This window comes from Columba livia, chromosome 5 (genome assembly GCF_036013475.1).
Source record: "Columba livia isolate bColLiv1 breed racing homer chromosome 5, bColLiv1.pat.W.v2, whole genome shotgun sequence".
Lineage (NCBI taxonomy): Eukaryota > Metazoa > Chordata > Aves > Columbiformes > Columbidae > Columba > Columba livia.
The window spans coordinates 65,002,349-65,019,467 of record NC_088606.1 but is presented as its reverse complement, the minus strand read 5'-3'; the positions used below and the strand labels follow the sequence as shown (position 1 = coordinate 65,019,467).

Genomic DNA, 17,119 nt, shown 5'->3' with positions numbered 1-17,119 from the left:
CTCACTGTTGCACACATGACTTTAAGCATCGTTGCTTTTGGCATCTTTTTGGAATTAAACATTCCTGGGTAGAGGACATTGTGTGTAATAAAAATAAGATATAAAACTTTCAATCTGTGATTACACAAACCTGTTTCAAAATACAAAAATCTAACTTGTGTTGTTCTGGCATGTAAGAAAGTTGTTCTGTGTGTATAGTGGGTAAAAGTTGTCATCTATGTCTGCGCTTTTTTACAGGGTCTTGGTTAGAAAAACTCAGGATCTAGTTGCCAAAGATGCCAAAGGCATCCAGCTTCTGTTGACTTACGTAAGATATATGAGTGCTGAAAACCACTGGAAATCCAACTGTTAGTTTTTGGTTTGATGCAACTGCTGAATTAGTCTTATCTGTCGGATTGCTGAGCTTCTGCATGGAGGATGGAATCTGTCGGTGTTAGTAAAGGGGCTTTCCATTGATTTCAGCATGGCTAAGTCTAATGAGTAATATGTTTTATTTCATGTATTTTGGGTAATGAACATCGAGAGCAATCTATTTCAGCTGTAGTTGATCTTTTTTATCAAAGGACTAGGTAGGCATACTCCAGAAATCTGACAGCAAAGCCAAAAGTTGCATTTTCCAGTATGTGTACTACCGGTAGTCATACAGAAACATGTTTAGTGTGCAGGCAAGTATCTACAATAAACCAACTAGTGTAGGTACATTAGATGTTTTTGCAAAATGCTGCTTGCCTGCTTGTATAACAATATGGTCTTAAGCTCCACTTTTCTTTCCCTTTATTTCACTAGCTTAAGGAAAAAAAAATATTCTTCCATGATAAAATATTTATGAACTACGTGAAACACAAGTTAGAATGCGAGACCTAAGGCGAATTCCGCACAAGTTACAGTGCAACTGCTCCTCTTGCTTTTTTAATGTGTTTGTTTATGAGTTTGGAGAATCGTGTCCCCACAGATTTGCTGAACAGAAAATACTCTTGTGTCTGACTCGCCAGGCTTAGCAACCTCCTTGTTGGACTCATTGGAGAGACTCCTCAGTTGTTCTGGGAAAACCCGCACAGATTTATACATCCAACTGAAACACTAACCAGCAGATTGTGCAAGGCTTGTCGACTCTTTACCATCCCATTCTTATAAATGTAGTAATCAAATTTGACTTGGGTAAAGTACATCTCCTGCAGTAACATCTCATCAGGCATTGCTGGCTACAGTTTGGGGCGTCTCTCTTGTCTTGCTGTGGATGAGGGTGTCTCGTTTTGGGGGAAAAAGCTCTGTGCTTTGCTAAACCAGCAGAAAGTGTCCTGTGTACGTGGATGTTATTCTGTGGCTGCCGTCAATTGGTGAAGAGTGGCGAGGATTAAGACGATACAATCTCATCAGCTCTTAACTCAGTGAGGTATGTGATGTCCACTGATACGCCAGAGATAGCGGCCACGTTGCTGGAGTTGTTATGAGTTGTTTCAGTCTCAGGTCTGTGAAAAATTGTTTACACAGCTGTCGGTGCTGCTCCTGTAGATGTACCTGGGCTGATGGACCAGTGGCGGTAGCACAGAGCTCTCTCCACGCCATGTCTTGAGAGGCAAACAGGACTTGTCTTTCTAGTTTAAAGCTAGCTCGCATGTATCTGTAGTCAGAAATACTTGTAGAAATGAAGAAAAACCAATAGAAAAATCCTCCTGTTTTGACACTTTGAACTTATTTACCTATTACTATTGTGAAAGGCCACAAAATACTTTGAAACATTATTGAGATATTGATGTATGACAGCTCTTTGGGAAGCTACTGAAGAAGACTGGAGTAACTAATTAATTTCAGTTTTAACATACTAAAATAGTTGATTTTGAAACTGAACCAAAGTGGTAGGTAGTTGGTATGATTTTTAAAACTTTCTTTTCTTGGTTACCACCACATCCCGAAGTTACATGACATGATGGCAGCTGCTGTCTGCATTGGTACAGGCTTCAGCAGAAATGCTGGATGACACAGCCTCAATTATTGTGAGGAATTGTTCCTGGTGATCAACAAAATCAATCTATTCTTGCCACCAAGTGTCATCTCTGTGCCTTTTAAGATGCATTTTTCATTTGTCTGAACTGGAAAGTAAGAAATGTGCAGTCTTAGCAATTTGTGAACTATAATATATACACTTGGAACTTCTTAATATCTAAGAACAGTAGCTTTAAATGCAGATGTCTCTAGGTCACAGTTGCAGACAGAGTACAGTGTAGGAGCCAAAACAAGGTTGAAAAAAACTTTTCGTTCATGCTGCAACTTTGATTTCTCACAATAGACCTTGGCATATTCATTATTCATTGACCACTGACAAAACTAGGTTTAATTCCATGTGCTTTTTTGCAGTTAACTTCTAAAAGAGTTGAGATTTCTATCGTGTTGGTTTAGCCTACACAAAATAGTTCAGGATGGTATTAACCATGCATCTTTTGGACAGGAAAGGGTAATTGATGGTAGTGTTCACAAATATTAAATGACTTCCATCTAGGCATCCTGAATGAAAGTTAAGTGTCCTTCCTTTGTCACAATTATGTTGAAATGCAATTCTATTGATGAGAGAGGAGAATGAAGAGAGGCAAGAAGTTTATCAGATTTAATCAAGAATAAAGTTTTCCTTGCTTCGTATTGCAAGTAATATTCTTCACTTAAAAGTGGGCGAATTGCAGCATACAGGTAAAAACATTAAGAAGATATGGGCAACACTAATACCTAAAAGTTTTATTGTTTTATTAAGGATAACGTTGCGTTTTGCTGTTTTGAAGGTACATGACGGATGGTGGTCTGGGGCTCTACACGCGAAGGCTGAACCGGCTGCCCGACGGCATGGCCGCGGTGCGGGAGACCATGCAGCGCAACACCTCGCTGGGACTCGGAGATGCTGACAGGTAAGGTCTTATCCAGCAAATAATATAATGGCACACTTGCTTCAAGCTGTATCTAATGCTTATTTGATCTCTAAGATTAATTAGCTTTGGGAGTTCAGGTACTGAATACACAGATAGAAGCTTCTCCAGAGTATTTTAGGTGACATGTTTATGGAGGTGTCAGGATAAATGTTGCCTTTATGTCTTCTGATTGCGTCGCTGAAATCTTATCTGGGGTTTTGCGCATAGGACGCAACACAAGAAAACGTAAAACTTCTATTTTAATAGTGTTTGAAATAAAAAAGACCTAATTGTGTCCTCATTTCCACTGATTCTTCCAAGTCCAGTGATTCAGTGTGAACAGTCAAGGCCAAAGATCAAAAATTAGGGGACTAAAAATCCACAATTTATGGAAGCATGATCATAAAGGAAGCCAGGGAGACAGTAATGAGACCTGTATTCTGTTAAAGTTGAGATAAATGGGTTAAATACTTTTAATACTTTTGCTTTTAACGGCATCAGTCTATAGCTGCTGCTTGCCCTTCCAAATCCAAACCCTGATGAGTGTTAATGTTGATGCAGTAAGTGAACCATATCCCTTTTCTTCCCTGAGGGGCCCCTGCATAGATTTTGAGATACAGGTTTGAACCAATTTCTGAACTAAAGGTTTTTTTTCTTTTACTTTTGTTATCAATAAGTCTTTCCCGGGACATAATGCATTTGACTGAATTTGATATGGCTGATGCTTTAGTGATGCATGGTTTACTAAAGAAACACAAGTGATGAAGAATTTAGCCTTGTTTTCAAAGAAAGCCATACTAAATTTACCTTGTTGTTCGCTTAATACGAGTAAAGAGCAGGATGGTAAATCTCAACAAAAGAACTAAAACCTGTTATAGAATCTCAGCTCAGTTTCAGTTACTAAGTCAACATATGCCTGCCAGTTGTAAAATATGCCCGGATTTTTCAGGAGCTCGTATCTGTTTCTGAAATTTGCAACTCGAAACCTCCCCTTGGCCAACAGCATTTGCTCCTGGTTGACCGCGGGTGAAGGCATTGCCACCTGGTATGCAAGTGAAGACTCATCAATTATCGTCTCCATCTGTAGCTGTGGCTTCTGAATATTGCCACATTAACAGAAGCTATCTGTTTACAATACAGAATTGGTCTGATATAAATTATATTATTGTTTAAGTAACAGTCAGCCTTCTGGAGAGCTAGTGATACATTCATCATCATCGATGCCTTCCCTCCTCCAATATTTCCTGTGCTTGCAACACTTTTTCTTGGCATGTAGGTTATTATCGTGTTTAATTTGCTAAGCTTCCCTAAAGACGCCACATGAGGACCCATTATGTACATTCAACAAGAGAGATTATTTGTGTGTTTAAAATATATTCCACTTAAAAATGGGACTGCGACACACTGAAATGCAATTTGTAGTTTTCATCAGTTGTTTCGGCTTTGAAAATCATTCTTTCAGTTCACATGGAGGGGATGGACTTTACACACAATAAAGACTCTGTAAGGCTGGCAATTTAGCTGCGACACGGGATCACAGAAAAATTACCCTTGGTCCCAGATTTGGTGACATTATGATGTGTTGTTTTGATTTAGTCTTTTCTATTAATAATGCAAGCTTGCTCACCTTATGCAGGAAATCACTTTTCTGACAATAGGGCAGTGATTTTAAATTAGCTTCTCTTTGGTTGCTGGGTGATCATGATGTGCAGCTTAAACAAAAAATTAATCTTGGTTTGAGAGGCAGTTTTCCAGGGTGAAAATTGGCATAAGGAAAAGGAGTCGAATGAAATGGGGCAGTAACGAATCACTTTCTTAATTCTGTGAATGGAGGCAAGCAGGAGTTCTGCTTTATTGGTACACGGAGAAAATGTATGAAGATTAAATTTAACTTGCTCAAAGCAGATGTTAATTAATTGAATGCATGGGAGAACAAGTGTGAAATACTATGAACCTTTCAAGCATGAGGTTAATCATTAAAAACTGATCAGGGGAATTTGTGCAATTTGCTTACTTGGTTTAGTTTCTTTTGTTGTTAATTGTGGAAGTTTAGTCGTGAAGGTTTAACTCATTGGCTCTGGTAACATAAAGCACAGACCTTAGAAGGTACATTTTCCCCTGCAGCAGGGAAATCCAAACAAGGCAATTTAATTTAATGCTTGAGTGCAAGGTTAATGGAATCATTGCACAACACAGCTGAGCTTATTTATTCACTTCAAGACAATTTGTGTTTGCATAGAACAAAGGCGCTTTTAATGAAAAAAGCATTAGAAATGTCCTTTTTCATTTAGTTCATGATTTTCTTTTTTTTAATGTTGCAAATTAGCTATCTATGGTTTTGTCTCTTTTGCCTATATGGGCTTGGTGTGTACCATCTGGCTATTTAACTTGATTTCACTTTGTCAGGTGCAGCTGCTTGATCCGAGACTTAACTCTGCCCTTACTTTCATAAATGTAACATGCATTTACGGACACGTATGGATAAGAGAGAAGATATTTGGAACTTATATTTGCATAAATCCTTCTGTATTTTCTTATTTGTATAACCTGTTATTTAGATAAGATAATCCAGACCTGTGCTGATTTATCATATCCTTGTGAATAGGACAAGAGATTGTATTAAGGAATGTGAGCTTGTCAGGAATAACTTTAATGCTGCTATTGGGGAAATATCTATATGACTTCTTAAAATACCCTCAGTGAGGAAGTGCTTAACTCCTTCTGAGCATGATTAATTTGGATTTTTTCACTTTTGCAGTTTAATTTGAGGTTGCATGAATTACATGTCTTTGCATGAGAGTATAAGGCGTATAAATGTCTTCTGAGCTTCTGCCTTTAGGGACTGGTCTCAACAGAATAGCAGATTACGTTGTCTTGGTACTTCCAACAGCTACAGCATTGGTGAACTGTAAGTAAAACACAGCTCAGGTGTAGGATTGAACCATTCTAAAAGCGTTGCTGTCTCATGGTTCAGATCTATGATGATGACAATGACAGTCTTGGCTCACTCTTGTCACTCTGCAGTTCAAACAAGACCATATTTAGTGTAGGACTTTTGACTCAAGCCATGTCCTGGCATTTCAGTAACATTTCCTGCTTTTGGCAAGATTTTTGGGTAATCCCAGGTGAGAATGTGGAACCGGCGGAGGGCACGGACAGGAAGGAAGAATTGGAAGTGAAGCAGAAACTGAGCAGAAAGCCAGGGGACGTTTCATGCAGAGCGTGGATATATAATTATTAATAGGAACGTAATAGAATGCAGATTTTTTTCAGATGCTACGATATATAGTAATTTCTACAAATGATAAAAATTATGCCTTTCAAAAATAGCTGAAGAGTAGGTTTTGCCATTATTTTGCATTTTATAAAAACATATTAAAGCTATTTATATGTCTCTTGGCTCAGGTAGCAGACAACACTTCACATTCATTTGTGGAGTAAAACCCTTTGACTGAAGTATGTTTAAATTCATTAACTGCAATTTAATTTCTCAAATCCTGCTAAAGTGATGACATTACTATGAAGACGGTTTAGTGTTCAGTGCTGGAGGGAGATCGTCAGGTTACCTTCATGACCATGGGAACCTGGATCGCACTTCAGAAGAGCTGAAAAGCAAGTTGGAGCAAGTAATCAGATGGGGGGCAATGTTGGCCTGTTCTGATAAGTGGGGGGAGAAAGGGGCATCACTGCTTTTGGAAGGAGGCACATTCCACCCAAAGCAGGATTACAGGCATGGTGCTGGTGGGTATCACATAAGAAGCTACATCAAATTTTCTTCTTTTTAGGTGCTACTTTATTGTAGGCAATGGAAAAATGTTACGATATAAGAAAGAAAAAAAAAAAAGACATTTTTGTTAAGATATTCCTCATGTAGTTTTATAGTAGGATAAGGCAGCTTTAAGTCCTACACGTGTTTTGTCAGTTTTTCCTCCTAAGTGAGAAAATGCAGCTAAAATTAAATGAAGGTGTCCGCAAGTGCCGGCTTTGCAGATGAGGAGTTAAGTCCTCCATTCACAGGGAATATCTGTTAGGAATAATATCCCATTACTACCCATCTGGTCATAGCTTTGCTGCTCTAGCAACGGTAGCAGGATGAATAAGAAAAGGGGAAAACCAGAGAAAATGTGTCTGAAATAGCCACATAGACAGGATAGAGTTTGTCCTAAAATGTTAAAACATGACTGGGTTTTATCTTAAACTTCAGATAGACCCAACTATTGTAAAAATACATAGCAATAGATATTCCCGCATTGTAATGGCAGTGGAATTCCCATCATCTCCTTCCTCCACAGCACCTCCTGTTCATGCAGTGCTCCCCCAGGAGGGTTGACATAAGTGTTTGTGGATTTGCACAGTCAATGAACTTGCAGGGAGATTCATCTGGTATTTTACGTGAACGGGTTTGTGGAGGGAGGGTGTCCTTGCTGTCAGAAGGGGTAACATTTAAGTCATCTACAGACCTCAGGAGATCTCAGCTAAGAAAGAAAATTTCATGCCATCAGCTCACAGTTCCTGCACTTCCAGAAAACTCTGGCAATTGCTCTTGCATTCCGTTGTTATGATTAAAATAATTTATCAATTCTGCTTTTCCCATTTTTGCTAGGGCAGTGGAACACCCCTATATAAGGATCCTAGATAACAAATAAGCATAGTTTTCTAGAAAAAATTTAATTTATTTTTAATATAAAACAGATCAAAAAGTAAAGTGCCAGCACCTAAGCGTTCATTTCTCAATATATTTATGCTGTGAGTCACTGCAATTTGTAAATACATGTCCGCGTATAGTGGCAAAGTCGCAAAACTGGTGAGATTATTCATGCTTAACAGTTCTCCTACTCTGCTTGACCAGCTGTTTGGATTTTATTACTAAGTTAGAAAAAATACTACTGCTTCTAACTATTCAAGTTGTACCTATAGATACATATCTATCTCTGAAAGATCCTGCATTTATCTTGAAAGCTGACTTGCAGAAACAGGGAAATTCACATTGCAAAGATTCTTTGAAGTTTATGGCCTTGGGATCTGCTGATTAAAATCACAATACCATATACTTTTATTTTCCAAGGAATCTTTTTACAAGCTGTAATCCAAAGTGGTTTTAGGTTACATAAAGTAATTGCGAAGTTAAGCAACAAATAGTAGTTGAAAGCAAAGGTATAGTAGCTATACCCGAGGGCTGAAATTAGCAGTTACCAAAAGGAAAATTTAAAAAATAAATACATTCTGCTTTCAAACAAGGCAAAGTTAGTGAAGGGAAACAAAGTCTTACGGCAGATCCGCTTCAGTGGGCTAAAGATGACAAATTCTGGATGCATAAGCATTTCTTCACGTCTAAAACAGAAGCAAGTTTTTTCATTATTAAATTCAAGTTGAAAAACAGTTGCCTTAAGTTTACCTGGATGTGATAGTTAATTTAGACTAACTCTTAAAGCCAGGCAATACCGAAGAAGCAGAGGAAGATTTAGCAAGGACAGGCATGACATGATGTTTCTATGCTGTAGAAAAGAGAGACATGGATGATTTATCGCCTGAGTAATGTGGAGGAGTTAACTGGGGAGAGGGAGAAATTACTACAGGCTGTAAAGGCTGTTTCTTTATGAATCTATGGCTTTTAATATCCACCAGAGTTATTATTTTAATACTCTGGTTTATTCTTTGAAGATGTTTTATAGAACTCCCTTGAAGATGAGAAGGAAGAGGTCAAGTGTGAGAATTGCACCCTTTGGTAACCAGGTTCTTCTCGACTTCGTGGCTTACATGTGAATTCATTCAGCAGGCACAGTAATACTGTGTTTTGGGTTATTTTAAATTCTTTCTTCCACACACATACTTTTGGAGATACATATGGCACGCTGGATGAAGCCTACTACATTCTGGGACGTACTTACACAGGTGATAACATCAGCTCTGTTTAGAGAGGCATGACGGAATGGAGATACGTTGGCAAGGTTTGTTTTTCTCAGGCTTGGTCTGATTTTACTCATTGTATGATGGTCAGAAAAGTGTTTGCTTCCAGCAACCAGCTTAGTGAGGCCGGCAGCTCCTTGAAGGCCAGAAAGAGTTTCAAGGATGAGTTAAGGAGTGACATTATTTTTCAGCAGAGATGGTATTTGTTTAAAACTTTCTGTCTAGGCTCTAGGTTATCACATCATGTAACATTAGTGGATGGATGATTGATGTGCGGGGTTTTGGTTCTTGAACCAGTTTTGTGCCTATTATATAACTGACTTTTTCTTAAAATGCAATTTGTTTTCCTATTGGAGAGTCTCTTTTCCATGTATACATAGGGGAAAAAAAGGCAGATTTTACTGCAGTTAAGACCTGTGTGCATCCAAGAAGCCAAGAATTGTCTTGTTCTTTTCTTTTAACTAATAGCTATTTTAGTAGCCGTGTGGGCTGACAATGCGGTTGAGAGAGTTTTTCACCATTTTTCAGAACTTTCTTCCATTGAGGATGTATAATTCTGTCACTTGACACCAAAAACAAACCAACCAACCAAAACACCCCACAATTTCAAGTTGTTCCCTCCAAAATTAGTAGAGTGGGCAATTTTTACGTGCTTGACTGTGGCTGTATTTTTAAACAACTTCTTCAGAATTGTTTTTTTTTTTTTGCTTAGATGTAAACGCTGAAGACACAAGCTGGATCTAGGCTTTAGGAACTGCATTTCTCATTGACACTTTTTTCTTCATGTCATGCCCTTTACTTTTGTTGCTGTAATTCTGATTCTGCATTCCTTCATGTTTTAGGGTGTATTTCTACCTCTACTCTAATACCTAATTAAAATGCTTAAGGCGGGAGCTGAAGTTCTCTACAAAGCTAATGGAAGGTGGCAGGTGCCTCGAGGGAGAAACTCACCATGACTAAGTCAGAACCTTCTTTTTGCCCATATATTCCACTGTGGATGGTTTGTCATGTCCCCTAGAAGGTTGCATTGCAGTGTATGTACATGTGAAGGGACCTTTACCTTTTTTACAATTGTGGATACTAATTCCATGGAAATAGGAAAAACTGCCTAATTCGAGCAGCTGTGTAATTTGCATCTAGGGATGGCAAAATCATGATCCTACACCATGAGAACTAGATTTTCCTGAAGTGAAATTTCCTTTCACACACACCCACTTTATGTGTATAAGTATAAAGTTGATCTAACTGCTGATTTGGAGGCTCTTCTGAAACCCTCAATATTTCTGGTTCCATTGCCAGAGATTAGCGCTGTCTTTTCTGTTGTATGAAGTGGCTTTTAAAACACTTTAGGCATGTGGGAAATTAAGCTTGTATTCCAAGGGTAAACAACGTTGTAGATACAAAGACAATTTTGAACTGTATCAGGGTCTTTGTGCTTTGCATGACAAACCGAAGAATGTGAAATGCTTGCTGACATAGTGCAGACTTTGTTATTTGGTTTTCCATGTCGAATGGCAAGAGAGTCAACATAGTCTCACAACTGACCTACACCAGTAACCTCTGAGTTTGGGATTTGGAGATTGAATAGATAAAACTAATAGCAGACAGCTGTCGGACTCCAAAAGAAGAATCCCAGTTCGGGGCTCTTTGACCAGCGTGGAAGCTCATTATGGCTGTAAAGCAAATTTCAAGACCAGATGATATTTTGAGATGTTGTGTGCTTTTCTAAATGTCTCATTACCCCAAAACCTAAAGATTCTCCCTTTGGTCTTAGTTTGCCCTTCTCAGATAGTTTGTTGTGGCTTTGGATTTGTCCATAATTTTCATTAGAAATCTTCATTAGGGTTTTTGCTTCTGTTCTACAGCTATGTGTTCTCTTGTAGTTACAATAATATTCTATTAGTATCAGCTTACATGTTAATAGAAATATTAATGTTAATAGCCAGGATCTAAGCTTTCTGTTTAGTGGCTGAATGTTTTCTGTGATTGTATTGCTTGGAAAATGATGTCAAAGTTCCGAGCCCATATGTCAGATGCATGTCTCTTCTTGCATGCTCTTCCAAGCTTTGCTGGGGTTCCTTGTTTCTTTATCTTTACTCTGTTGATTACGTTTATTGAATATTCAGTTGATCCTTGTGGTCCCTTCCAACCTGGTATTCTATGATTCTATTATTCCCAGTTTTGTCCCCTCCAATGAAGAGATTTCAAACGTAATACTGCAGATGGGGTGAGGGGACACCTATGTCTTCAGTGAGAAGCCAAAGAACTCAGGTTATCCAGATGCTGTGATCCATTGCCTAGACAGGGAAATGAGACTCCTAATTTGGACAGCTAACTGAACTGTTTAATGTTGGGTGGTACTAATATCCAATATGCATCCAATATACATCCAATATACATCCACATCTGGAGCACAGCAGGAGAAGCTGTAAGGTATCTACAACTTTATGCTCATCTCTAAAATGCGATGTATTTCATAAGCAGTGATCTCCTTCAGCTGTCCTGGATGGCAGCTCCTGTGTTAAGAAGGTAATGAAGGAAGGGGGCTACTTTGGGACTGCTTTTAAAACAAACTAAAACATCCCTGACCCAGCACTCATTAAGGCAGAAGATACATTCAGATAAAATGAAGGTTAACTCCCTATTTCCATGGCACTTCAGAAAGAGGTGCGCTCTCTTCTGTGCTCTCGCAGACCTTCTCTACCAACTATAACTGGGTTGTCATAAAGAAGGTAATGTCTCATTTCCCACTTATGTCTACATAAGTGTACAAATTGGGACATATGGACTGTGTAGAATAAATGTCTCTCTTCAATGAAAAGGCTTTAGCCTGGAAAACAGGAGCTGAGGGGGAGACCTTTTTGCTCTCTGAAAATACCTGAAAGGAGGTGGGAGCATGGAGAGTGTTGGTCTCTTCTCCCAACTAACAAGCGATATGACGAGAGGGAATGGCCTCAGGTTGTGCCAGGAGAGGTTTAGATTGGATATTAGGAAAAATTTCTTCTCGGAAAGGGTTGTCAGGCATTGGAACAGGCTGCCCAACAAGTGGTGGAGTCACCAGCCCTGAAGGGGTTGAAAAGATGTGTAGATTAGGTTCTTAGGGACATGGTTTTGTGACAGTGTTAATGGTTGGACTTGATGATCTTGAGAGCCTTTTCCAACCAAAATGATTCTATGATACTGTGGATAATCCATTAAAAAGCTCCTGCTTAAGTCTTCTTGCATGTTCTATGACTTCCCAGCTCTGGAGAGCAGCTGTGCTGCATTTTGCAGTGGGGCTGAGGGAGCGGAGTGACAGGGACAAAAATGCCTAACTCTATTTTTGCTACCCTGGGATTCTTGAAGCTACCGTATTTATATCGGGCTGTTATTTGGTGTCACAATAACTTCCTTGGTGGCCAACAAGCTATTTCATACTGTGGGTCCGTACCCTTCTTATCTCCAAGTCCTACTCTGCTCTTCTCCATTCCTCAGCTTCCTCATAGTATAGGGATTTTTCCAGCAGTATGATAAGGTGACTTTGTGACCTTTTTATGACAGCTAGTAGTGTTCGCAGTGAAGTTGAGACTCTGCAGAACAAGTAGTCACTTTGCTCCTGATCTTTCTGAGTTGAGCCCCAACATCCTGAGGCTTAAACAGCCCAGTGTTAATGCAGCTGCGTGGGGCTTAAAAACGCTCTGCTATTACATAAACGGGCATTAAGGCTTTCATGTGAGAGTCTTACGTTGCTTTAATATATACAGTTAAATATACATTTGGCCAGGATAAATAATTGTATGCAGTAGAAACACTTGGAGCTACATTGTGCTCTTAAAGCCGTATTATGAGAATGTGTGTAATTTGTTTTTATTAGTAACAGTTTTTTATATTCTCACCAAAAATAAAACACCTAATTTTATTAACACTGATTGCTGCAATTTGAGACTAATTAATTTGACGTAAGTGGCATTAGAAAAGTGCGAAACCTGTGTGCAGAGTGAGCACGGGGAGCCTGAGTAACTACGGCATTGCTAGAGGCTCTTTATGTGTGGCCAGGTATATATGGTCAATAAGTAGCCAGAGGATCAGCGCTAAACACTGGAATTCTGATTAGTGCCTGAGCAAAGTCCAGGGGCTGAGGTCGGCTCTTTTTTAACTATATGATTTTTTGTTGTTGTTGTTTCTTAACTGACAAAGGCTCAGCTCAGCAGTTACTGTGGAGTTACCATGTGCTCTCGTCAGCCTCAAGTAATATTTTTTATCTTTTTAATCTAATTTTAACTTTAAAGTTTATCTTCTCTGATTATGTTGTTAGTTTAAGTTAATTTTCATATATATCAACTAATTCATTCGTTTTGGTTTGGGGGAAAGGAGCAAACCACCTTGAGTGTTCAAAAAGGTTTTATTCCCTCTTTCATGTTCGTTGCCAAGATTGATTTATTCTTGTTATGAAACTTGCAGCTAGAAATACTCTTTGTAACATGACTTAATGCCTTAGACATCTCTTTGAAACGGTTGATGTTATTTGATACTATCTGATACGCGCATGCATAGTTTTACGTTTCATTTGCATTTTTATGCAAAGGTTTCATTTTTATTTTCAGAGATGACTGAAACATAATGTTGCATTTGCAAAACTAGAACTGTTTTGGATGCGGAAGGGAAGAATGAAATATTATCAGGAAATAGCTAGAATTATTTGTAGACAACCGTATATCTCTATGGAAAGAGAGGAGGGGGGAAGGAGGAGGAAGAATCACCAACATGAGCCTCTGGGAAAGAGATATGAGTATCCCATGCCAATTCAAATTCACAGGGGTTATGTTCATCCGGTAAAGCCTTATACTCCACTTAATCTGTATTTTGGGACTATGTGTATTCTCTGACTGCTCCTAGATAGAGAATTTATTTATCTGTGCTTTGAGAGCATTTCACCAAAGGACTCATGAGATGGATCAGGTGGTGGCAAGAAATCTGCATTTACACACATCTGCTGTCTTGAATGTCCATGCAAAATAAAGACACAACTTTTCCGAAATCAGAAGATGGTGATTCTGAACTGAAGACAGGATATGAGTTCTGTTCTCTGATTTCTGTTGAAATTCTTCGTTGGCTTGTAACAATAACCACTAAGCTTTTTTTTATTTGTTAATATAGATTAAAAGCAAGTATGCCTTATGGCAAGATGAAGTTGCTTTTGGTCAAAGTGTGCTGGTGGTTTGGCCTCCAGCACCAAGATCCAGAGGGTGGAATCAGAGGTGTCTTCCACACTGTGGCTTAGTTTGGGTCCCTTCCTGCAATAGCTTCTGACTATTTCTAGATTTTAGCGACATTCTGCTTCTGTCTCACCATGTTTTTATGGGCTGACCTTACATTAGCCATAATGAGCTTAAACATATGACTGATAAAATAATCATTCCTTCCTGTGAGTCATACCATATGTTTTCCCCGCCCTCCACCACCTCAATTCCACTCATACTTGACCCAGTTATTTTGCCTTTCCTACATCATCCACTCTATGCTACCAAATCATTTTTTCTTGTAGCCATTTATTTCTTTCCAAGCAATGCACTGTGCTTTCAATGATGGGCTTTCATCCTGTCTACCTTTGTCCTCACTGAGTAACTAAGACCCAACTTTGTCCCTGAAACATGTTTGAATCTTAAAGTCGCTCCCTACTTTGGATACATTCTCCTCTTATTTAATGACATCAGCCTCCGATTTCACTTTTAGATTTTAACACGGTTGGAATGGGGCAGCTTGCAATACATGGCAATGCGTATTATTATGGCAGTGTATATGTTATGGAATCATTTGGGAACAAGGGATTGTTTTAGAAAGAAAAAAATGAGAGCCAAAGGTAACTTATGACTTGGCTAAGCAGGGCTGGGTGAGATCATGGGAGGAGAACAAAACTTGCTTCGGACATTTTCAGGAATAGTAGTGAATTGTAGCTATAACTTAAGCAGAATGGATTTAGGGAAGACAAGGAGAACATAGAGTTATTGTAAGGAAAACCTCTCTGGCACTTACTGACTTGTAAACGAGTCTCTAGGAAGTCTGTCCTCTGGGGCTTTAAAAATCTGTACGAGCCAAAGCACAATCACACATGAGAGGGAAATTGGTGTGAATAACCAAAGAGGCGTTTTCCACATTAATCTTTGCTTATTTCATTATTAATACTAAGGGCAAGGACTTACACCTTGCTAGGCGTGCCTGCTAGATGCAAAATATTAATGGTCGCATTAATTTAACTGTAGGGTTTTTTTTTCCTTTTTTTGTGTGATTTTTTAAAGTCCTTTCATCTTGTCATCCCTTGTGCAGTTCACTTCATTGAAATCTCCAAACAAAGATATCTAATGGCCACTCCTTAATTCAAAAAGAATTCACTGAACTAGAGCTATCTTTATCAGTAGGAGTTTACATTAAATCTCTGATAGCGAAGTGAGAGACCAGTTCACAGCTCGGCCTTAACAAGAAGGCCGCATTCTGCTGATGTTGAAATATCACATATTGAGGCTGGTTTAAAATTGTTTTCATTTCATTATTGCACTGGGATAAAACAGAAAATAAGGATTTTTTTGTTGTTGTTTTTCCCGTAGACAGAGTAGTGATGCAGTGATTAAGATTCTAATGTAAAAAGTCAAGTTGAGGTCTCTGCTGTGCCTGACTGGAGCGGTTTTGCCCTTCTTCATTTGGGGTGTTTCTTTAAGAATATTTCTGTCTGTCTCTCCTGCCAAATTATTTGCTGGAAATTATTTGCTGGAAATTATATCAACACAAGATAATGAAAGGTGTTAATTGGACTCTTGGCTATTGTAGAGCTTATCAGGTCACAGAAGTGGGATGGAAAGAATTGAGTTTGAAGTCCTTGAACTCCCACATCACCCTGCATGATTTAACAATGAAAATTAACAAATGATCCAAGGGAATCATCTCAGTGTTGTGAAGAGTTATATTTTTTAAATAAATCAACAGGATATTTAATGATATTTAGTCAAAAAATCCAAACCATCTGTAAATCATCACCGTAGCAGTAGCAAAACTGGCAGTTCTTGAGTATTATCTAAAGCATGCAAAATAGAGGAGAGGAAACCGTGCCTTAAACCCTATTTTTAACAATATAGATTTCTGACTGGATTCCAGTTTCTGTTTCCAAGCTGCTTTTGTGTCACCACTGTGGTGTAAAGGTGTTGTATTTGGTTACAAGGTAGGCCTATGAAGTTCTCAGGATCTCAAAGATGGAATGAGTGGTAGGGAACAATTTGGGTCTATACATGTATTGCACATGAAAAACTGCATTAACAGGAAAATGAGGCTGTGCATGTTCCATCTGCTGTATGAGTAGATGGGTTTCCCTGAGTGAGAGCTGTCACTGTGGTAGAGCAGGGATCCACCTCTGCAGCAGATGTGTCTCCTGCAGTTGCATAGAAATCATTAAAAGAAAAATAAAAAAGCATCCCATCATGGAGGGATATATCAAAACATGTCTATACAGACAATTTCAGTTCTGATGTTTCCCTTCCAATTTGTCTCACACCTATTTTTTTCTTCTCCAGTCCCATTTGACTCTTCTTGTCCCAGTTCTATTGCTTTTGTGCAGCAGGTCCCAGCCTCCAACTTCAGTGTTTCCATCTATATTTGTTTTCCCTTTTTTTTTCCCCACTTATTTTTCACATACAGTCTCAGCTTCACTTCTAGACTTATTGTCCCTCTTCTCCAGAGCCCTCCAGAACCAAATAACATATTTATATTGCAAGACAAGGCTTCTCAGGGAAGATCAATATAACTTAATAGTAAAATCATGTATATTTTCTAACAATACTCAGTAGTTGTGCTATTTTTAACCGAGACCAAAGTCTGTCTGTAGCTTGGCATGCAGTTCGGAAAACTTCAGGCCAAACAGCTCAATTTTGGACAAACAATAAATAACTGAAATCATCTCCCCCCGGTAATTATTTCATTACTGTAACACAGCCATCTCTGAAGCAGAGGGTGTAACCTCTGAGAAAACAAATACGAGGCACAAACCCCAGCAGGGCTGTGGCTGGGGAAGGAATTACTGGGCAAGGAACAGTTTTGCAAGATTTTGCTCTTAGAGAAATGCTAAGAAAGGTTAAAGAGTCCTGCAGAGACCCTGGGGCATTAGGACTTGTGCAAGGTAGGGAGCGGAGGGAGGAAACAGCGTCCGCATCAGTGACACAGACCTCTCAGCAGTAAAATTGTAAAGAAAAAAATAAAAATAAAAAAGAAGTCTAACTGCTTTTAACTTGTTATCAATTAAGAATTAATGTAGGTGAGGTTGCATATATTAACGGATCATTTAAACATCCTGCAGT

The 17,119-nt window shown here is 38.8% G+C and overlaps 1 protein-coding gene across 9 annotated transcripts in view; it reads left to right on the top strand.

The window, feature by feature from the left end:
- The window catches only part of NAV2 (neuron navigator 2), a 372,685-nt gene that overhangs the window by 282,543 nt on the left and 73,023 nt on the right, over window positions 1–17,119 (top strand). For all 9 annotated transcript variants that reach the window (XM_065065515.1, XM_065065517.1, XM_065065511.1 and 6 more), the window contains one exon: window positions 2,772–2,894. In XM_065065515.1, coding sequence (XP_064921587.1) covers window positions 2,772–2,894 — 123 coding nt within the window. The remainder of the gene's footprint in view (window positions 1–2,771; window positions 2,895–17,119) is intronic.